General features: G+C 41.0%; 1 protein-coding gene and 1 long non-coding RNA gene across 2 annotated transcripts in view; one reads left to right on the top strand and one right to left on the bottom strand.

The window, feature by feature from the left end:
* LOC140481945 (caspase-8-like) overlaps positions 1–7,660 on the top strand; it is a 65,678-nt gene extending 58,018 nt beyond the window's left edge. The window contains exon 11 of the mRNA XM_072578690.1: positions 6,418–7,660. Within this exon, the coding sequence (XP_072434791.1) occupies positions 6,418–6,565 (148 nt within the window). The 3' untranslated portion in view covers positions 6,566–7,660. The remainder of the gene's footprint in view (positions 1–6,417) is intronic.
* Positions 1–23,698, bottom strand: part of LOC140481947 (uncharacterized) — a 69,903-nt gene that overhangs the window by 44,273 nt on the left and 1,932 nt on the right. The window lies entirely within an intron of this gene.

Raw genomic sequence — 23,698 nt, 5'->3', positions numbered from 1 at the left:
TGCCATATTTGGAATATTGTGTACGGTTTTGATCGGCACACTCCCAGAAGGATGTGGAAGCTTTGAAGATGGTACAGAAACAGTTTACCAGGATATTGCCTGGTTTGGAGGGTGAGATTGGACAAAATATGGTGTGTTTTCACTTGAATGTTGAAGGATGAGGGGGCGACCTGAAAGAAATTTACAAAATTATGACAGAGTGAGAATGGAGAGCTCATAGTATATAATAAGGAAATGGCAAATGATATGAAGAAATAATTTGCTTCAGATTTCACAATAGAGGTTATAAAAATAATTCCTGTAACAGCTTTAGATAAGGAAGTGGAAAGAGAGAGGAACAATCATGAGGGAAGAGGTACTAAGTAAACTATTATTATATCCAGCAAAACTGGAACTGTGGGCTGACAAAATTCCAGGCCAGATGGACTTCAACCTGGGATCTTAAAAGAGATGACCAGTAAGGAAGTAGGAGTCGCCTGTGGCCCACTCTTATCTGGTACACCATTTTGGATTTTGTGGCGGGAGATTACTTCGCAGAGGATAGGAGTGGAAGAAAGATCCATGGAACAATGGTCGGTTCTGGTGCACAGAAGGGAGGAAGAAGAATGGCAAGGCTATTGTGATTGAGGATTCAATACTCAGCAACAAACGTTTCTGTGGCTGCATAAGAGACTCCAGGTTGCCTCCATGGTGCCAGGGTCAGAAATATCTCTGCAGCTGTAGGACATTCTAAAGGGTGAAGGTGACTAGTTGTATTCATAATATATAACCAACAACACCGGTTATAAAAAAAGGATGAGATCCTGCAAGCAGAGAATAGTGATCTAGAGCATAAATTGAAAGATAGGACCTTACTGGCAATAATCCCAGAATTGCTACCAGCACCATGTTATCATTAGAAATAGGATATACCCAATGTGGCTGGAGAAATACTGTAGGAAGGAAAGATTCAGATTCCTGGGACATTAGGACCAGTTCTGGGGAAGGTGGGATGAGTACAAGCAGGATATGAGCAGGACTGAGACCAATGTCTTTGGTGGGATGTTTGCCAGTGCCATCAGTAAGGGTTTAATAGCGGGGAGATGGGAATTTAAGCAGGGACACAAAAAAGAGCAAAGAAGGACAGAAACAAAAAGGTTATAGAAAACATGGAATGCAGAAAAACAAATGGGGCAATATTGCAAAATAAAGCTGAGATGAATAACAAGGTCAGATGGATAAGTCTAAAGGTTTTGTGCCTTAATGCACAGAGCATTCACAATAAGGGAGATGAATTGGCAGCTCAAATAAATATAAGCAGCTGTGATATAATTGTAGTTACAGAGAGATTGTTGCAAGGTGACCTAGGATATAGACTGAACAAACAATGGTATCCATTATTTAGGATGGACAGACAAAAATGAAAGGACTTGGGTATACATTGTTAATAAAGGAGGAAATCAGTGCAATAGTGGGGAAGGAGATTGGCTCAGAAAATCATGATATGGAATCAGTGTCTGTGGAGGTAAAAACACCCAGGCACCAGAAACTTTTGTTGGGAGTTGCCTACGGGTCTCCAAACAGTAGTGGAGATGTAAGGGAATATATTAACTAATAATTGGAGATGCATACAATAAGGGTACAGCTGTAATCATGGATGACTTTAATTTACATATAAATTTGTCAAAACCAAACAAGTAACAGTATTGTAGAGAAGAATTTTCTGGAGTGTGTGCATGACAAAATGTTTGATCAAGAGGGGGAAAATAGGGTATGAGATTAGAAATGCAAGGAACCTAGAAACTGACCATTCAGCTATCAAAATGTATCAAGAGAATTAGATTAGTAAAGACAAATGTAGGTCCCTTACAGCCAGGAACCAGGGTAGTTTTAATGGGGAAACAAAGAAATGACAGAAAATTGAACCTATACTTTGGTTTCGTCTTCATAAAAGAGGACACAAATAACTTTCCAGAAATGGTCTCTTGAAAGGGTTTTGCAACTTTGAAACTCTGTCAGAAGATAGTGGAAACTGAATGGATATTTTGAAGGCAGAGGTAAAAAGCTTCTTGTTAAGACAAAGGAATCATGGGTTTTGGGGTACATGGGAGTGTATAAGTTAAAATACAAATTAAATGACAGGGCAGGCTGAGACACTGACTGGCCTACTTATGCTTCTATTTTGCAACTCTTGACCCTAATGTTAATCAAAAAAACTGTCCAACTGAGCTCTAAGTCCATTCAATTACCCAGCCTCCACTCCTTCCTGGGGTAGAGAATTCTAATGACCCTCCAAAGACATTTTGAAAGAAGAAATTCCTCTTTATCTCATACTAAGTGGGAGACCCCTCACTTTGAAACAGTAACACCTCCCCAACAAAATCCTAGATTCCTTATGAGTTTGATACCAGGACTAATAGGGTTAATTTATAACACAAGTTCTATCAGTGAAGCTTTTATCCCAATGAGTTCAATGATTAGAGGGGATCTAATGAGTTTAAGATGACTAAAGAAACTGATAGAGAAATTATTGCCTCTTGTGAGATAGTCTGAAACAAGGAGGCAAAACCTTAAAGTGAGAGGAAATCCATTCAGGCATGTTTCAGAGAGCACTCCTTCTCTTAAAAATAGTGGAAATCAGGAACTTCTTCCCAAAGAAAATGTTTGAGGCTACGGAGTCAATCGAAAATTTAAAACTATGATTGAAATTTTTTTTGTTAGTCAAGAGCCAACAAAACCACAGCAGTTCCAACAGATTGAAGACACAGGCCAATCATTGTAGATTGGATAGAATGTTGGCACCTGAATAGATTGCTGGCATTTAAACATGACAAGACACTGGGACCTGATAAGATGCATCCAAGGATTTGAAGGAAGTGGGGATAGAAATTGCAGAGGTACTGGGCATAATTTTTCAGTCTTTCCCAGACTTGGGGAGGTGACAGAAGACTGGAAGATTGCAAACATTATGGCCTTGTTCAAAGTTAAAAATCACACAACACCAATTATAGTCAAAAAGGTTTATTTGGAGGCACTAGCTGTCGGACTGCTCCTTCTTCATCAGGTGGTTGTGGAGTATAAGATCGTAAGACACAGAATTTATAGCAAATGTTTACAGTGTGATGTAACTGAAATTATACATTGAAAAAGGCCTGGATTGTTTGTTAAGTCTCTCATCTTTTAGAATGAACATATTGGTTTCAGTTCTTTCATATGTGAATTGCAGAACTTTTTCGAGTTACATTCTCAAATGAACTTTAACAATTGGTGTCATGTCGGCCCGGATAATGTATTGAAGGTGTGAGGTGCCCTGTGTGAAGCTGTCTGTGCACCAATAATCAGACTGATTTTAATCTACAAAACAGATTTACAGAATCTCACATGGATTCATGCAGTTTTTGAGCAAAATAAAATGTAATTCTGCAAGTACAAATTGACCCCCCCAAACTTATATATGTGTGCATGTGGGTGTGGGTGTATGTGAGGTGGTATGAGTGTCTGTGAGAAAGTGTGTGAATATAAAGGGGTATAAGTCTGTGAGAAGGTGCTTGTGTGCCTGTGAGTGTGGGGAGTGTGTGTGAGCATATGAGAGAGAGCTTGTGTATGAGAGAGGGTCTGCGTGAGTGTATGGGTCTGTAGGAGTGTCTGTGTGTGTGTGTCTGTCTGTGTGTGTAGTGCAGTGGTGTCACCTGTGGTACTGACTGATAGCCAAGTTTGGTACCCATGAGGATGGCCTCAAATGGGACCTTGGATTCATGTTACACTCGTGATTCTATTTCTAAAGTGGGATTTACTTGCAGAATTACATTTTATTTTGCTCAAAAACTGCATAAATACATGTAAGATTCTGTAAACCCCACTTTAGAAATAGAATCAGTCTGACCTAATTTTGGGACACAGACAGACTTTACCTTCACACCTTCAATGTATCATCTGAGCTGAGATGGCACCTATTGTCAAAAGCTATCTTGAGAATGTAACTTTAAAAAAGTTCTAGGATTTACATATGAAGGAAGCAAAACTAACATAATCATTCTAAAAGGTAAAAGATTTAAGCTAAATTTGTTTAATATTTCATTCCATGACACTGCAATCCTGTTGTTATAAATTCTGTCTTATGATTCTGCTCCACAACCACCAGATGAGGAAGCAGCGTGTTGAAAGCTAGTGATTCCAAATAAACCTGTTGGACAAATACCTGGTGTTGGTGTGATTTTTAACTTTGCCCACCCCAGTCCAACACCGACACCTCCAAATCATGGCATTGTTCAAGAAAGCTTGTAAGGATAATCCCAGCAATTACATACCCTTTCTGTTACCTATACAAAAAACTCCAGCATTTTAGTTGAACACAAGTTCCTCTTTAGAAATCCATTCTAACTCCTCCAAATCAACCCATCTTTTTCCATGGATTACAAATTCTATCCCCAATAATTGTTTCTACACGTTTCCCCACCACCAAAGTTAAACTAACTTGGAAGTGATGTTCAACATATAGAAAGCACTTAGAATCATCGAGATGTTCAGCATGGAAACAGACCATTTGGTCCAACTCGTCCGTGTTGACCAGATATCCTAAATTAATTTAGTCCCATTTGTCAGCACTTGGCCCATTTCCCTCCAAACTCTTCCTATTCATGTACCATCCAGATGTCTTTTAAATATTGTAATTGTACCAGCCTCCACCACTTCTGGCAGCTCATTCCATACACGTACCACCTTTTGCATGAAAAAGTTGCCCCTTAAGTCCCTTTTAAATCTTTCCCCTCTCACCTTAAACCTATGCCCTCTAGTTGTGGACTCCCCCAACCCAGTTATACCTCAAGAGATATGTACAATTGTGGTTGCCTCATTATAGGGAAGATGTGAGTGTATTGGAGAGAGTGCAGAAGCAATTTGCAAGAATGGTTCCAGGAATAACAAGCTTCAGTAATGAGAATAGCTTGGAGAAGTTAGACAAAATGGCTGAGAAATGATTTTATTGAGGTTTTCAAACTATGAGCAAGCCAGATAGGGTAGTTAGTGACAAGCTGTTCCCATTACTAAAAGAAAAAAGAACTAGAGGGCATAGATTCAAAGTCAAGTGCAAACGAAGCAAGAACCATTTAAGAAAAAGCTTTTTCACACAGCAGGTAGTTAGGGTACAGAATTCGCTGCCTGGAAATGTGGTGAAGGCAGGTTCCATTGAGGCATCCAAGAAAGGATTAGATGATTTGGGGCGGCTCGGTGCCTCAGTGGTTAGCACTGCTGCCTCACAGCACAAGGCACCCGGGTTTGGTTCCAACCTCAGGCGACTGTCTGTGTGGAGTTTGCACATTCTCCCCATGTCTGCGTGGGTTTCCTCTGGGTGCTCTGGTTTTCTCCCACAATCCAAACATGTGCAGGTTAGGTGAATTAGCCATGCTAAATTGCCCATGGTATTCAGGGATGTGTAGGTCAGGTGCATTAGTCAGGGGTAATATAGAATAGTAGGTTAGGGGAATGAGTCTGGGTGATTTATTCTTTGAAAGGTGAGTGTGGACTTGTTGGGCTGAAGGGCCTGTCTCCACATTGTAGAGATTCTATTCTATTTTTAAAAAAGACTATTTGGATAGAAATTGTGTGCCATTATATGGGGAAAAGGCAGGAGATGTGGCAGGTGAAATTTGGCAATGGGCCAAAAGGCCTCTTTCTTTGTCCTAACAATTCTGTGATTCTGTGGTCTAATTGAATGTTAGAACGGACTGAAGGAGCAGAATGACCTGTTCTTGGCCTTCTGTTTCATTCATTTAAAGTTTGCCTTTTCAAGATCAAATATAACTTTCTCTTGTTTCCTAGTACACAGGTAAATGCGACATTATTGGGGGCAAATGTTCTTTCAAATTCTATTTATTTGTCAAGAATGGTATCCTAAATGTATATGTAGCTGATCTGAATGCAACATCCTTTGGGTCAATAACGTGTTGCATCGCAGTACAAGTCAGCAACACATGCCCCACTTCTGAGTCTATTGACTTAGTTTTATTTGAGATATATAGTGTGTTTTGAGACTGTTACTCATTGTTGCTTTTTTATCCTGCCAGATCTTTTTAAACTCACCATGTTCCTACCAGAGTACATGGCAGATTAGAATTTATGACCTCAAAACAGATACAGGTCATTTGGCAGTCAAGACTGCTGCACCACTCAATGAGATCATAACTGAAACCAATACAGAGACTGCTGGAGAAACTCAGCAGGGTTGGCAACATCTGTAGATGGAAACAGAGTTATGTTTTGAGTCTGATATGAGTCTTCTTCAGATCATGATTGATTTGGCTGTGGTCTCATCACCACTTTCCTGTCTGCCCCCGTAAGCCGGAATTCCTAATATTGACATGTATGGAATTCCTAATATTGACATTTATGGTTCTTCTGTCTGCTTACTAACACTTCCAATTTCTTTTTGCCCCCCCCCAGAGGAGAAGACCTGCTTACAATTCTGACCTTAGTGAATCAGAAAGTAAGTGAAAAACATCAAAGCAAGAAGCAAATTCCGGAGCCAAGATTCACCCTATCCAAGAAGTTGATCATTTTGCCCCCTTCGAAAAGGAATTTAAACAGCTGATCCAACTTCAGCCACACAGGAATGAATATTTGATATCTCAGGAGGAAATTCAGCAAACTAGTTTGACTTTAAAATGGGTTTTGTCCATCATTAAATGTCACTAGTACCTGTGGACCCTATAACTGTTTACAAACATAGCAAGTGTACAAATTTTTCATTTACCTGTTTAAACCTTTTGTAATTATAACTCTGGAACAGGTGGGACTTGAACCCTTCTGGTTCAGAGGTAAGGACACTATCTTTACTCCACAACAGCCCTCCATATATCAAATGTAACCTAGATGGACCTATCAAATCACTAAAACTATTAATATGATGAGGAAAATTCTGCTTAGGTTCTGTGGATGCCTTAAGATTTCCATGCCATTAATCGTTGTTTTGAAAATAAACTGATTTTAATGCAAGATTAAAAGATTTCAAAAAGCAGACTGAAGACATGCTGTGTTCGAGGAATCCTAGTATTTAATTTATATTTTTAAAATAATATGTTTTCTCTGATGTAAGTTGCAGTTCAGTGTAATAGGTTCTTTAAAGAAAAACAGGCTTACATTGACAGACCACCTCTCATGACTTCAAGGCATTTTGCTGATTTTATGCCTTTGGAGCAAATAGGAAAAAGTGGTCATAAGGATGACCTGTAGGTCTATTATGAACATTCTCCATAATAGATGATCCAATAAAAACTGTCTACAACTGCACTTATTTTTCTAGCAAGTAGATGAGTCACATATCCAGGATACAACAAGAGTGATTATACCTTCCTGTCTCCATGCCTATCACACACCTGTGGAGAAGTGTTTAGGTAGTTCCCTTGCAGTCTGACCAGGAAATCTCCTGGGCACTGAAGCTGTCGTCTCAAAGTGCACTGAAGTAAAAATTTTCATTAGTACTGGCATCAAATCTGGAAGTGCATGATGTAGGTCAACCTGCCATTGTTGCATCGGCACAAATGTTTCCTCCTGAATTGTATGAGGCACCTTTACCCAGTCTGTGTACAGTCCGGGTAAAAAAAGTCAGCAGAAGTTGCCACAGGGTAAAAACAATGACTGCAGATGCTGAAAACCAAATACTGGATTAGTGGTGCTGGAAGAGCACAGCAGTTCAGGCAGCATCCAACGAGCAGCGAAATCGACGTTTTGGGCAAAAGCCCTTCATCAGGAAAGGGCTTTTGCCCGAAACGTCGATTTCGCTGCTCGTTGGATGCTGCCTGAACTGCTGTGCTCTTCCAGCACCACTAATCCAGAAGTTGCCACAGTTTCAAGGTTATTTTAACATATTTGCAATTTGATGTGGGGAAGGGAGGGACAACCTATTCTTGCACTGATTAATTATGAGATGCCCTAAACATGAGGAATCTTTCCACAAAATAGGTAGATTTTAACAAAACGCGATAAAAGGAAATAAAGGTTCATGTAAAACTAAAAATGGAGACTTAAAGCAAATGTCAGGAACAAAACTCCGTTAATAACCAGGAAAATTAGTTCTATGTCCATGTTCTATATTGACAGGGTGCTTAAAAAAGTGCTTGGCGTGCTTGACTACATTGCTCAGTCCTTTGAGTATAGGAGTTGGGAAGTTGTGTTGAGAGTACAGGACATTGTGAGGCCTTTTCTGGAATACCCAGTGTCCAGTTCTGGTCGCCCAGTTATAAGAAGCATGTTATCAATATGGAGAGATTTACCAGGATGTTAATGGTTTGAGTTAGAAAGGAAGGCTGGATAGGCGAGGATTTTTTTCACTCGAGCGTAGGAGGTTGACAGGCGATCTGAAAGAAGTTTATAAAATAATGAGAGATATAGAGAGAGTGAATGGTAGTTGTCTTTTCCCTACGTTGGGAGATTTCAAGACTGGGGCAAATTTTTAAGGTGAGATGAGAGATCTATAAAAGACACACGAAGCAATTTTTATTTATACAGATGTTGGTTTGTGCGTGGAATGAACTTCTTGAGAAAGTGATGAATGCAGATACAATTACAATGTTTAAAAGACATTTGGATAGATACTTGAATCAGAAAGGTTTGGAGAGATATAGGCCAGGAGCAGGCAGGTGGGACTAATTTAGTTGTCGGTTATGTTCGGCGTAGACTAGTTGGACCGAAGGGTCTGTTTCCGTGATGTATGACTCTGCTCTATAAAATTATGGAAAGTCAAGGAAGGAATTGAAAAAAAGCTAAAAAGAGAGGCAAAGAGACATTACAAGATAAGAACAGCAGGCAGTATTAAATTTAATCCTAAAACACTTCACGAAGATATAAAGTGTAAACTTGAAAAATGGTTGGGCTTTTAAGAACCCAAAGCAATGTAACTAAATTACTACTTTGCATCTGTCTTCACAAAGGAAGCAAAAGATGTGAAGGTTACATTAAAAGGAGAGTGGGAATATCTGGGCAAGGTAATAATAGAGGAAATAGTGTAGCACTGCTGAAAGTTGGTCAGCCACTTGCTCCGTATGAAAGAAGTGAAACTATCACTGTATTCTAACAGATGAAAGGCTTAACAGGCAATCAATTCTTCAATGTATAATTTCAGTTACATCACACTGCAAAGTTTTGCTATAAATTCTGTGTTACGATCGAGCCCTCCACAATCACCTGATGAAGGAGCGTCACTCCGAAAGCTAGTGTGCTTCCAATTAAACCTGTTGGACTATAACCTGGTGTTGTGTGATTTTTATCTTTGAAATAATAAATACTGCATACAACAGGTGCAATGCTTGTGGTAAATAGACATTTTAAGAAAATATTTAACAAGGTACCACAGAATTAGGCAGAATTAAGGAATTTATTTTTATTCATTTGTGGGATGTGAGCTTTGCGTGCAAGGCCAACGTTTGTTGCACATCATGAATTGTTCTTGAGATCGTAATGGCAAGAGCCTCCTTTTGAAACTGAAACTGTCAGAACTGTCAGATCCTCATGTCAGCACCAAACCACTCCAAAAAAAAGTATCGTCATGAACTACTCAGGAGTAACCAAATTGCCAATGAACTTGCAAAGCACCTCCACATTAACTGAGGGAGATTGGTGCAAATGCTGGGAGATTAGGGTGGCACAGTGGTCAGCACTGCTGCCTCGTAGCACCAGGATCCCAGGTTCAATTGCAGCCTCGGGCGACTGTGTGGAGTTTGCACATTCTCCCTGTGTCTGCATGGGTTTCCTCCGGGTGCTCTGGTTTCCTCCCACAGTCCAAAGATGTGCAGGCCAGGTGAATTGGCCATGCTAAATTGCCCATTAGTCAGAGGGAAATGGGTCTGGGTGGGTTACTCTTTGGAGGGTCAGTGTGGACTTGTTGGGTTGAAGGGCCTGTTTCCACACTGTAGGAAATCTAATCATTATCATCATTCGTTGTCCAACAAATTAGACAACTTTACAGTCGTATAACTTTTTTAAGTATGACTGCCAGCATTGGAAGCACAATGGGATGGGCCCCTGGAAATTCTGACTGTGGCTTTCAACCCCATGATTCTTTTGCTATCAGGCTGCAGCTTTAGTGCTGCAGATTCTCACCTCTTGCTCTCCCTCATATGAAGGATAGATGTTTTGGGGTCAAAAAGGGGCCATTCAGTCCCTTGAGCCTGTTCTACCATTCAGTGGCAGATCTGCATATTACTTCTATTTAATCACCATTCTCCTGAGTACTCTTGCAAAATAAAAGTCAATCAATCTTGGCATTGAAATTTTCTGCTTTCTGTCTCATTCCATTGTTATAAATAAATTGCTTCTGATTCCACGTATTGTACTTCCATTTTGGTTAGCAGTCTCTTATTTGGCATCTATCAACTGTATTCTACTCGTCCATGTTACTCATTGTGTACCATGCTAGGGACCTCCTCATAATTCAGCTATAATTAATAGACATGATTTATGTGTTACAATTCCATTTTCATTCTATCTTTTTAAACAGTCATAGAGATGTACAGCATGGAAACAGACCCTTCAGTCCAACTTGTCCATGCTGATCAGATATCCCAACCCAATCTAGTCCCACCTGCCAGCACCCAGCCCTCTAAACCCTTCCTACTCAAATACCCATCCAGATGCCTTTGAAATGTTGCATTTTGTACCAGCCTCCACCACTTCGTCTGGCAGCTCATTCCATACACACACTACCCTTTGCGTGAAAAAGTTGCCCCTTAGATCTCTTTTATATCTTTCCCCTCACCCTAAACCTATGCCCTCTAGTTCTGGACTCCCCCAACCCCAAGCAAAAGACTTTGTCTATTTAACCTGTCCATGCCCCTCATGATTTTATAAACCTTTATAAGGTCACCCCTCAGCCTCTGATGCTCCAGGGAAAACAGCCCCAGCTTGTTCAATCTCTCCCTATAGCTCAAATCCTCCAACCCTGGCAACATCCTTGTAAATCTTTTCTGAACCTTTTCAAGTTTCGCAACATCTTTCCGATAGGAAGGAGACCAGAGTTGCACGCAATATTCCAACAGTGGCCTAACCAATGTCCTGTACAGCCGCAACATGACCTCCCAACACCTCTACTCAATACACTGACCATTAAAGGAAAGCACACCAAGTGCCTTTTTCACTATCCTATCTATCTGCGACTCCACTTTCAAGGAGCTATGAACCTGCACTCCAAGGTCTCGTTGTTCAGCAATACTCCCTAGGACCTTAAGTGTATAGTCCTGCTAAGATTTGCTTTCCCAAAATGCAGCACCTCGCACTTATCTGAATTAAACTCCATCTGCCACTTCTCAGCCATTGGCCCTTCTGATCAAGATCCTGTTGTAATCTGAGGTAACCTTCTTCGCTGTCGACTACACCTCCAATTTTGGTGTCATCTGCAAACTTACTCATGCACATATACTTATGCTCATATCCAAATCATTTATATAAATGACATAGAGCAGTGAACCCAGTGCCAATCCCTGTGGCACTCCACTGGTCACAGGCCTCCAGTCTGAAAAACAACCCTCCACCACCACCCTCTGTTTTCGACCTTTAAGCTAGTTCTGTATCCAAATGGCTAGTTCTCCCTGTATTCCATGAGATCTCACCTTGCTTTGGAGTCACACCAGTCTCCCATGGGGAACCTTGTCGAACACCTTACTGAAGTCCATATAGATCACATCTACCACTCTGCCCTCATCAATCTTCTTTTTAACTTCTTCAACAAACTCAATCAAATTTGTGAGACATTATTTCCCACACACAAAGCCATGCTGACTATCCCTAATCCGTCCTTGCCTTTCCAAATACATGTACATCCTGTCCCTCAGGATTCCCTCCAACAACTTGCCCACCACCGACATCAGACTCACTGGTCTATAGTTCCCTGGCTTTTCCTTACCACCTTTCTAAAATAGTGGCACCACTTTAGCCAACCTCCAGTTGTCTGGCACCTCAGCTGTGACTATTGATGATACAAGTATCTCAGTAAGAGGCCCAGCAATCACTTCTTTAGCTTCCCACAGAATTCTTGGGTATACCTGATCAGGTCCTGGGGATTTATCCACTTTTTTCCCACCACCTCCTCTGTAATATGGACATTTTTCAAGATGTCACCATCTATTCCCTACATTCTATATCTTCCATGTCCTTTTCCACAGTAAATACTGATACAAAATACTCGTTTAGTACCTCCCATATATCCTGTGGCGCCACACAAAGGCCACCTTGCTGATCTTTAAGGGGCCCTGTTCTCTCCCTAGTTACCCTTTTGTCCTTAATGTATTTGTTAAAACCCTTTGGATTCTTCTTAATTCTATTTGCCAAAGCTATCTCATGTCCCCTTTTTGCCCTCCTGATTTCCCTCTAAAGTATACTCCTACTGCCTTTATACCCTTCCAAGGATTCACTTGATCTATCCTGTCTATACCTTACATACGCTTCCTTCTTTTTCTTAACCAAACCCTCAATTTCTTTAGTCATCCAGCATTCCCTATACCTACCAGCCTGCCCTTTTACCCTGACAGGAATATACTTTCTCTGGATTCTCGTTATCTCATTTCCGTAGGCTTCCATTTTCCAGCCGTCCCTTTACCTGCGAACATCTGCCTCCAATCAGCTTTTGAAAATTCTTGCCTAATTCCGTCAAAATTGGCCTTTCTCCAATTTAGAACTTCAACTTTTAGATCTGGTTTTTCCATCACTATTTTAAAACTAATAGAATTATGGTCGCTGGCCCCAAAGTGCTCCCCCAATGACACCTCAGTCACCTGCCCTGCCTTATTTCCCAAGAGTAGGTCAAGTTTTGCACTTTCTCGACTAGGTACATCCACATACTGAATCAGAAAATTTTCTTGAACACACTGAACAAATTCCTCTCCATCTAAAACTTCACACTGTGGCAGTCCCAGTCGATATTTGGAAAGTTAAAATCCCCTACCATAACCACCCTATTATTCTTACAGATAGCTGAGATCTTTGTTTGTTTCTCAATTTGAGAGAGTTCAAAAGAATTTTACCAGAATGTTGCCAGGAATGGAGTGTTTGAGTTATAAGAAGCAGCTGGATAGGCTGGGAAATTTTTCACTGGAGGGTAGGAGTTAGATGTAACTTTATAAAGATTTATAAAATAATAAGGGGTATAGATTAGACGAATGACAAGTGTCTTTTCCCTAGGGTAGGGGATTTCAAGACTAGGGTGAATATTATTAAGATCAGAGAAGAAAGATTTTAAAAAACGTTAAGGGGGAAATTATTTTACACAAGTGGTTTGTGTGTGGAATGAACTTTCAGTGGATGTGGGTACAGTCATAATGTTTTTAAAAATATGTACATGAGGGCATAGGATTCGTGTGATGCTGTACCCATCAAGGATCTAAAGCACAGCTGTACATAAATTTGACAATAAATATTAAAATGAATTAAATTGCCTGGTTTTGTGTTCTTATTTGTGAATGAAAGTGATCATGGAACAAAGTTTTAAAGTAGAAATTGCATGACCACTTTACACATCTGTATCTATGTAAGTGTTGATGTTTGTTTGTTATTAAACAGTTTTGCACTGTTCATGAAATCTGCAATGGATATGCTTAGGCTTATGCTTCCCTTTGTTTAACGCATATGTATTGCCTCCGTTATGCAATATTTGTTTAAAATTTATATATGGAACAGCTGATCAAACTCATTCTTGCAGAAATTAAATTTGAGATCTTGATTGGGAGAATGAAGAGAAAAATACCAGTTAATTGTTCCAAATTTGGAGTGTTGTAAGTAGTTGACAGAGCAAGTTTTTATAAAGCGGAGGATCCTGTACCTTTCATTGAGGTAGAGGACAAGAGCCAGGAAAGTATGCTAAGACCATGAATACTAGTTCAGCACCTGTTGGGAGTATGTGCCCATTTCTGCACATGCCACTTTACAAATGCTCTTATTTTATTCCTAAAGTATTCAGAAGAAATTCACTAAAAAGGATAAAGGATTACAGTTATGTGGGATTGCATAAGTAAGGAGAAACTTTGATATTGTGTGGCAGTATCTTTGGTAAATGCATTTAAGCTGCCTGATGAGAGCCAGAGGTGACGTGAGGATAAACGTTTACGCAACAATTGGTTGGAATTTGGATTGCACTGTCATTTGTGAGTACAGATGCAGTAGTAGCTTTCAAAGGGAATTATATACATACCTGGATTAAACATTGGAGTGATGTGGGAAAATTGGATAAAATCAGGAGTGCTACGCACAGAGTTGATTAGTCCGCTTCCTGTGTTATTCTATGGATAGCTATTGGAAAGCTTCTGTTATTTTGTGCCTAGCATGCAAGATTTGGGAAAGAGCATTTATGGGCATTCATCTGAATTACAGGCAAAAGTTTATAAGCCACTAAAACTGCTTGATGGGATCTTGGAAGCCATCATAATTATTTGAGTATGCATACTTCAAACACTCCATAGAGAATAGTGAGTGATCTTAAAAGAAGATTAGATTACTTACAGTGTGAAAACAGGCCCTTCGGCCCAACAAGTCCACACCGACCCGCCGAAGCGTAACCCACCCAGACCCATTTCCCTACATTTCCCTGTGTGGAATGCTCTGCCCCAGAGGGCAGTGGAGGCCCAGTCTCTGGATTCATTTAAGAAAGAATTGGATAGAGCTCTTAAAGATAGTGGAGTCAAGGGTTATGGAGATAAGGCTGGAACAAGATACTGATTGGGAATGATCAGCCATGATCATATTGAATGGCAGTGCAGGCTCGAAGGGCTGAATGGCCTACTCCTGCATCTATTGTCTATTGTCTATTTACCCCTGCACCTAACACTAAGGGCAATTTAGCATGACCAATTCACCTAACCTGCACATTTTTGGACTGTGGGAGGAAACCGGAGCACCCGGAGGAAACCCACGCAGACACGGGGAGAATGTGCAAACTCCACACAGAGAGTCGCCTGAGTCGGGAATTGAACCCGGGTCTCTGGCGCTGTGAGGCAGCAGTGCTAACCACTGTGCCACCATGCTGCCCAGAAGGGGGTGGGTTAACCATCTTTTCAGTTGCATTGGAAGTAATTCAGATTACAACTTTTCAGGGTCTGCTTGCTCTTTTTAACATAGCTCTAGCTGCTAGTTCTTCTGACTCCCAGGTTTTGTTTTTCTCATTTATTTTCCTTCAGTAGGACAGAGAACAGAAAACTGATTAAAAAGTCGAACTTTGGACTTCTGAACTATTTCTTGCTGGTGGTCAACTATTCCCTATCTACCAGCATGCCCCAGCATTGTGATGTAACCACCTTAAACTCTGATTTGCAGATGCATCACAGTGACGCCAGCTGCTACTCAAGCTTGAGGAGCTGAAGCTTTTGTGAAGTGTCCAAATTGCCCACATGCAACAGAATAGGCACACCACTAGGACGTACTGCAATTTATAATAAGAAGAATGAAAAATATATAAAAGTAATATTAAACTATGAATGCATTGTGTATGCTTTGTTTTAGTGCATAGGATTCTTTTAAAGGAAATGACATCACAGAGATTCTATAAGTTTGCTCGCTGGTTTTAGAAAGGGAGGAAAGTCAAACCAAACATCAGAACAAGACTTGACACATCAGCTTGTTTTTTGGTGAGAGTGTCTGTTAATGAGCTGAAGCTTATTCTCAATATTTAACAATTTTACTAGAATTGTGTATATTAATACTAAAAAAGCAACATGACCGAATAACTAAGTAATGAATTAACAACTCAAAACTGCAATATTTGGAAGCTGCCGTATACTATTGAGAGTCATGCCAAACACATGTAGTCAAGTGTTTAAACGTTTGAGCAGCTTCACACCTTAGTTTAAACCTAAACCATGCTAGGACTGGTGTTTTTGCAAACCACATAACTAAGAAAGTGGAATGGGTCTTAAAAATAGTGGGGGCAAGGCCCCAAGTCTGGGAGGTTGTGATGAATCATAGAGTGGGGTAAATGCAAGAGTAAGGCGTTAATGTGGGAAATGATAGACTGTGTGCACCTCCCAGTCACTATGTGGATCAAAGAGCAAATCAATTACTAGAAGTTACAAAAATAATAAAAAGACACAACGATGTGCATAGCATTCAAAACCAAAAAATGAACTAATGATACAAATTGAGATAAATAAGTATGATCTACTGGCCATGAGATGTGGCTGCAGGATGACCAAGATTGGGGTTTGAATACCAAAAGGTATGTGACATTTTGGAAAGATTGGAAGCTAGGAAAGAGTGAAGGAGTGGCTCTGTTAACTATATAGATATTAGCACTATAGAAAGGGATGCCCTTAATTCAGGAAGTCAGGATATAAACGCAGTCTGGGTGGAGATGAAGAATGTCATTTGTGGGAGTTGTGTACAAGCCTTCAGACAGTAACCACATGATAGGGCCTCAACTCTTTACAATTTATATGACTGATTCAGATAAAAGGATCAAAGATATTGTAACAAAATTTGCTGATGACAAAGATACGTTGGAAAATGTGTGTGAAGAGGACTTAAGCCTATAAAGAGTTTTGATAGTTAAATGAGTAGGCAAAGTTCTGGTAATGGACTACAACATGGAAATGTATGAAACTTTTCAGCAGAAATTTTTAAAAAATATATACCATCTAACTTGTGAAAGAGATTAGGGTGTCCTATTGCTTGTATCACAGAAGGCTACTATGCAACTGCAGCAAGTACAAGTCAGGAAAGCTAATAGAATGTTATGGTTTATAGTGAGGGGAATTGAATGCAAGAATTGGGAGGGTATACTTCACATGAGACCACACCTGGAGTACCGTGACAGTATTGGTCACCATACTTACAGAAAGGTGCATTGGAAGTAATTCAGAGAAAGTTTACGAGACAACATTGTGGAATTAACAGAATGCCTTACGAAGGAAGGTCAGACAGACTGGTCCTATATCCTCTGGAATTTAGAACAGTTGGAGATAATTGAAAAATAGAAAACTGAGACAATTTGACGAGGTGAACATTGCAAGAATGTTTCTTTTTGAGGGAGAATCAAGAATTATGGGTCATAGTTTAAAAATAAGACGGTGCCCATTTTAAACAGATGAGGAAACATTTTGTTCTGAGTTGAGAATCCTAACTTTTTTCCTCAAAATAGATGCAGGATCTATAAATACTTTTAAGGCAAAGGTAGGTAAAACCTTGATTACGAAGGAGATCAAAAATGATTGGAGATATGCAGGAATGTAGAGTTGAGGTCAAAATTAGAATGGCCATGATCTTAATGAATGGTGGAGCAGGCTTAAAAGGCTAAGCAGCCTACTCCTGTTCCTTCTTCGTATGTATATCAGGATAGCAAATGGATTGGAGAGGAACTTGCAAATGGTCATTTTCGCATTTATCTACTGCCCTTGTCCTAGATGGTATTGGCCATGGTTTTGGTAAGTACTGTCTGAGAAGTCTTCATGAATTTCTTAAGTGCATTCCGTGGATGATTGACATTGTTGCTAGTGTTGTTGGAATTGTACTCATCAGGTAAGTGGGGAGTATTCCATCACTCTCCCAAGTTATACCTTTTAGATGGAGGACAGGCCTTGGGGAACCAGGAGTTGAGTTATTTGCCACAGGATTCCTAGCCACAATGTTTAAAAGAGATAGTCCAGTTCAGCTTCTGGCCAATAGTAATCCCAGGATGTTGATAGTGGGAGATTCAGGCATGGTAATGCCAGTGAATGTCTTGGGATGGTGGTTAGATTGTCTCTTGTTCAAAATGGTTATTGCCTGGGACTTGAGTGGCGTGAATGTTATTTGCCACTTGTCAGCTCAGGCCTGGATGTTGTCCAGTTCTTGATGCATTTAGATGTGAACTGCTTCAATATCTGCCAAGTTACAAATGCTGATCAACGTTGCAATCAGAAGTGAACATCTCCCACTTCTGATCTTCTGACAATGGGAAGATCTTTGAAGCAGCTGAACATATTTAGGCCTAGGACATTACGCTGAGGAAATCCTGCAGCGATGTCCTGGAGTTGAGACGACTGATTTCAACGACAACTACGTTTCTTTGTGCCAAAGATATGAAACCAACCGGAGAGCTTTTCTCTTGATTCCCATTGCCTCAAGCTTTGCTAGTGCTCCTTGATGCCAAACTCAGTCAAATGCTGCCTTGATGTTGAAGACTGTCACTCTCTGCCTTCTGCTGAAATGCAGCTCGTTTGTCCATGTTTTAATCAAGGATGTAGCAAGGTTAGCAGAACCCAACTGGGGTGGGGGAGTCCATAACGAGAGGGCATAAGTTTAGGATGAGAGGGGAAAGATTTTTAAAAATTGCCCCTTAGGTCTCTTTTATACGTAGAGGTTGATGCATGTATGGAATGAACGGCAAGAGGAAGTGGTGGAGGCTGGTATAATTACAACATTTAAAAGGCATCTGGATGGTTATATGAATAGGAGAAAGTGAGGACTGCAGATGCTGGAGTACCAGAGTTGAAAAATGTGGTGCTGGAAAAACACAGCAGGCCAGGCAGCATCCGAGGAGCAGGAGAATCGACGTTTCGGGCATAAGCCCTTCTTCAGGAATGAGGCTGGTGTGCCAAGCGGGCTGAGATAAAAGGTAGGGTGGAGGGAATTTGGGGGAGGGGCGCTGGGAATACGATAGGTGGAAGGAGGTGAGGGTGAGGGTGATAGGCCAGAGGAGGGGTGGGGGCGGAGAGGTCGGGAAGAAGGTTGCAGGTCAAGAGGGCGGTGCTGAATCCGGGGGTTGGGACTAAGAGAAGGTGGGGGGAGGGGAAATGAGGAAGCTGGAGAAATCTACATTCATCCTGTGTGGTTGGAGGGTTCCTAAGTGGAAGATGAGGTGCTCTTCCTCCAGGCCTCGTGTGGCCAGGGTCCGGCGATGGAGGAGGCCAAGGACCTGCATGTCCTTGGCGGAGTGGGAGGGGGAGTTAAAGTGTCCAGCCACAGGGCAATTGGGTTGGTTGGTGAGGGTGTCCCAGAGGTGTTCCCTGAAACATTCCGCAAGAAGGCGGACTGTCTCCCCAATGTAGAGGAGACCACATCGGGTGCAAAGAATACAGCAAATGATGTGTGTGGAGGTGCAGGTGAATTTGTGACGGATATGGAAGGGTCCACTGGGGCCTTGGAGGAGGGAGGTGTGGGCGCAAGTTTTGCACTACTTGCAGTTGCAGGGAGTGGAGGTTGGGTTGGTGGGGGGTGTGGACCTGACAAGGGAGTTGCGGAGGGAGTGGTCTCTCCGGAATGCTGATAGAGGTGGAGAGGGAAATATATCGCTGGTGGTGGGGTCTGTCTGGAGGTGGCAGAAATGACGGAGGATGATACGATGCATCCAGAGGTTGGTGGGGTGGAAGGTGAGGACCAGTGGGGCTCTGTCCTGGTGGCGATTGGAGGGGCGGGGTTCAAGAGCGGAGGTACAGGATGTGGTGGAGGGCATTGTCGATCACGTCGGAGGGGAAATTGCGGTCTTTGAAGAAGGCGGCCTTATGGGTTGTTTGGTAGTGGAATTGGTCCTCCTGGGAGCAGATGTGGCGGAGGCGAAGGAATTGGGAATATGGGATGGCGTTTTTACAGGGGGCAGGGTGGGAGGAGGTGTTATCTCGGTAGCTGTGGGAGTCGGTCGGTTTGTAGTAAAATATGAATAGCAAGGGTTATATGAATAGCAAGGGTTTAAGAGGGTTATGGACCAAGTGCTGGCAAATGGGACTAGATTAGGTTGGAATATCTGGTCGTCATGGACCAGTTGGACTGAAGGGTCTGTTTCCATGCTGTACATCTCTATGACTCTCTATGACTCTAATAAGAAATGTTTGGAGGGAATATGGGCCAATTGCAGGCAGGTGGGACTAGTTAAGTTTGGAATTATGATTGGCATAGTCTGGTTGGATCGAACAGTTTGTTTCTGTGCTGTATGACTCTATCACCCCAGAGCTTGTCTAAGGATTTTTACATAAAATTTCCAAATATATATTTTAATCTTTTGTAAATAGTGAGGCAACTTGGCAATTTTCCAATCTCACGGGTTTGGAAACTCTGAATTAAGAGAAAATAGAAATATCATGATGAGTCCATCTCTAATTTCTTCCTATTGTACTATATTGTTAATATATGGGATATGGGCATTGCCGTGAAGACCATAGTTTATTGCCCATTCTTAACAGTCTGTCAGAAGTTAATGGTGAACCTGTTCTTGAGCTACTGCAGTCTATTTGATGAAGACACTTCTCCTGATAGCAAATTTCAGGTTCTCAACTCACTGGCCACGAAGGATTGGCAATATCTTTCCTCGTCAAGGTTATGAGACTTGCAAGGGAACTTATATCTGTTACATTTGCCCTTTGTGGGGGTGGGGTCAGGGTTAGAAAGGGAGGAGCTGTCAAAGGACCCTTGGTAATCTGCAGACCTACGGAATGGAACCAACTTGTCCTCTAATGCACCTTTGGACTGCATTAAGGGGGAAATTATTTTACACAAGTAGTTTGTGTGTGGAATGAACTTTCAGTGGAAGTGGTGGATGCAGGTACAGTCATAATGTTTTTAAAAATATGTACATGAATAAGAAATGTTTGGAGGGAATATGGGCCAATTGCAGGCAGGTGAGACTAGTTAAATTTGGAATTATGATTGGCATTAAAGTGCAGCTCCTTTAAATGTTTTGTGCAGGAGCTGTAATTTGAAGGGCCAACTTATATTCTCATCTGCACAGGAGCTTCTCGATAGCTGTAATGAAAGTATGTTGGTTACAACCATAGTGCACTTGTAATGGAAGAAATGAATGCTTAAGGAACTAGATAGGATTTTAATCAAGCAATCTGTTTTGTTCTGAATGGTCACAACACACTTACTGCACATTAGCAGCCATTTGGCCTACTCCAACCATGTACTCTCTGTAGAACATCCCAGTCAGCCTCATAACCCTGCACCGTCCCTGTTACCCTTCAAGTTTATTTCCTTCCAGTGTCCATCCAATTTCCTTTAGAACATAAGAACTAAGCCTAGGAGTCAGCAATTCAGCCCCTCAAACCTTTTATCACTTAATATGAACCAGATTGATCTTAACTCCACTTTCCTGTCTACTCTCCTTAACCCTTCAACCCATTACGAATTAAAAATCTGTCTAACTCCTCCTTAGCACTGTTGCCTCACAGCACCTGAGACCCGGGTTCAATTCCTGCCTCAGGCGACTGACTGTGTGGAGTTTGCACGTTCTCCCCGTGTCTGAGTGGGTTTCCTCCGGGTGCTCCGGTTTCCTCCCACAGTCACAAAGATGTGCAGGTAAGGTAAATTGGCCATGCTAAATTGCCCGTATTGTTAGGTAAGGGGTAAATGTAGGGGCATGAGTAGGTTGCGCTTTGGCAGGTCGGTGTGGACTTGTTGGGCCAAAGGGCCTGTTTCCTCACTGTAATGTAATGTAATCTTAAATATACTCAATGGCTCAGCATCGTCTGCATTTTAGGGTTTCTCTCCATTTAGATATTAAGTTGCCATTCTATTCCTCTGACCAAAATGGATAATTTCACACTTATCCGTACTATCCAAAGCAGATGGAGTACAATGCTGTTAATTGGAAGGTCATTTTTGATAAGAATAACAACAAAATGGACTATTATTTAACAGTGAAAAATTGCAACACGCTGCTGCACAGAGGTACCTGTGCCTCCTTGTGCATGAATCACAAAAAAACTGCTTTGCAGGTGCAACAAGTAATTAAGAGCGCAAATGGAATATTGTCCTTCACTGCTGGAGGGATGGAGTTTAAAAACGGGAAGGTTATGTTGCAGCTGTGCAGGCTGCTGGTGAGATCACACCTGGAGTACTGTGTACAGTTTTGGTCTCTTTACTTGAGAAAGGATGTACAGGGTGCCAGAGGAGGTTCACTAGGTTAATTCCAGGGGGTTGGGTGATGACAACAGATTGAGTAGACTGGGATTATACTAATTGGAATTTAGAGGAATGAGGGAGGATCATATCGAAACATATAAAATTATGTTGGGAAGAGATAATATTCAGGGAGGTTGTTTCCACTTATGTATCAAACTAGAACTGGGGTAGGGGAGTATAGCCTCAAAATAAGGGGAAACAGATCTAGCCCTGAATTGAGGAATAACGTCTTCTCCCAAAGGGTTGTGAATCCGTGGAATATCCTGCCCAGTGAAGTAGTTGAGGCTACCTCGTGGAATGTTTTTAAGACAAAGATAGATTTTTGAACAGTAAGTGAATTAAGGGTTGAACAGGGCGGACAAGTGGATCTGAGTCCTTGAAGAAGATCATTCAGGTCTTTTTGAATGGCGGAGCAGGCTCAAGGGATCAGATGGCCTACTCCTGCTTCTTTTTCTTACATTCTTATGTTAAGCTTTATCTGCCAAACTTTGGCTAACTCTCCTAACTTATCCAAATCCATTTGTAAATTCCTTATTTCATCATTGCAACTTAATTTCCCTATTTCTGTTTCATTTGGAAATTTGGCTATCGCACTTTCTATCCTTGCATCCAAGTCATTAATACAGATTGTAAATTGTTAAGGCTCATGGATGAAACTCTGTGGCCAACCAGAAAAAGAGACATTTATCCCAACTCTCCTCTTTCTGTTGGTTAGGCAATCTTCTATCCAAGCTAATAAATTACTCCTGACCCCTTGTGATCTTACCTTGTTCATTAGCCTTTAGTGCAGCATCTTATCAAATGCCTTCTGAAAGTCCAGATACACTATGTTTACAGGATTCCAATTATTCAAGTTGCTTGTTATATCATCAAAGAACGCTGCCTAAAGAATCAAATATGACTTACCCTTCATAAAAACATGCTGGCTCTGATTGGTTGTATTTTGACTTCTCACATTTCCTGTTAATACTTCCTTGATAATAAATTTTAACAATTTTTCAACAACACATTAAATTAATTGGTCTGTAGTTTCCTACTTTCTACCTGTCTCACTTTTTGACTAAAGGTATTATATTTGCATTTCTATAATCTATTGGAAGCCTTCCCACATCCAGGGAGTTTTGGAAATATTATAACTGATGAATCCACTATATCTGCTGCTACTTTCCTTAAGATCCTAGAATCTAAGCCATCAGGGCCTGGGGGCTTGTCTGCCTTTAATCCCATTAGTTTCCTCAGTACTTTTTCATGTGTGATTATGATTGTTCAAGGTTTATTCCTTTCTATAACCTGTGCAATATCTGTCACTATTGAGATGGTACTAGTGTCCCGGACTGTTAGAAGTGAAGCAAAATATTGCCAATGATGAAAACAGAAATTTACAAATGGATGTAAATAGTTTAGGTGAATGGGCCATTTCTGTGTTCCCCACTATTGACACCCCAGTCTCAACCTCCAAAGGGCACATTCATTTTAGCTACTCTCTTCCCTTTTATATCTTTCTAGAAGCTTTTACTGTCTGTCTTTATATTTTGCACTAGTTTTCTTTCATAATTTACCTTTACTTTTTTTATGACTTTCTTAATAACCTTTTGTTGCTGTTTAAAAGTTTCCCAGTCTTCCGATCTGCCTTTCTAATCACTTTTGAAATCATTCATTGTCTTTGCTTCCTCTGCACTCATTGGCCTTGCAGTCATGTTAGCAAATATATAAATTGCTCGTAAAATTCGACAGTATCTGTCGGGAAACTGTTTCAAGTCTGATGACTCTTTATCAGAACCATGGTCCTATTAAGCTTCTTGGGTGTTGCTACCCAGAGGAATGAGACCATTAAACAAATACTTGTGTCTGACTTAATGGTAAAAGACACAAAACA

This window comes from Chiloscyllium punctatum, chromosome 10 (assembly GCF_047496795.1).
Source record: "Chiloscyllium punctatum isolate Juve2018m chromosome 10, sChiPun1.3, whole genome shotgun sequence".
Taxonomy (NCBI): Eukaryota; Metazoa; Chordata; class Chondrichthyes; order Orectolobiformes; family Hemiscylliidae; genus Chiloscyllium; species Chiloscyllium punctatum.
Note: the sequence above shows the minus strand (reverse complement) of the source record. Positions and strands in the feature narration are given on the sequence as shown.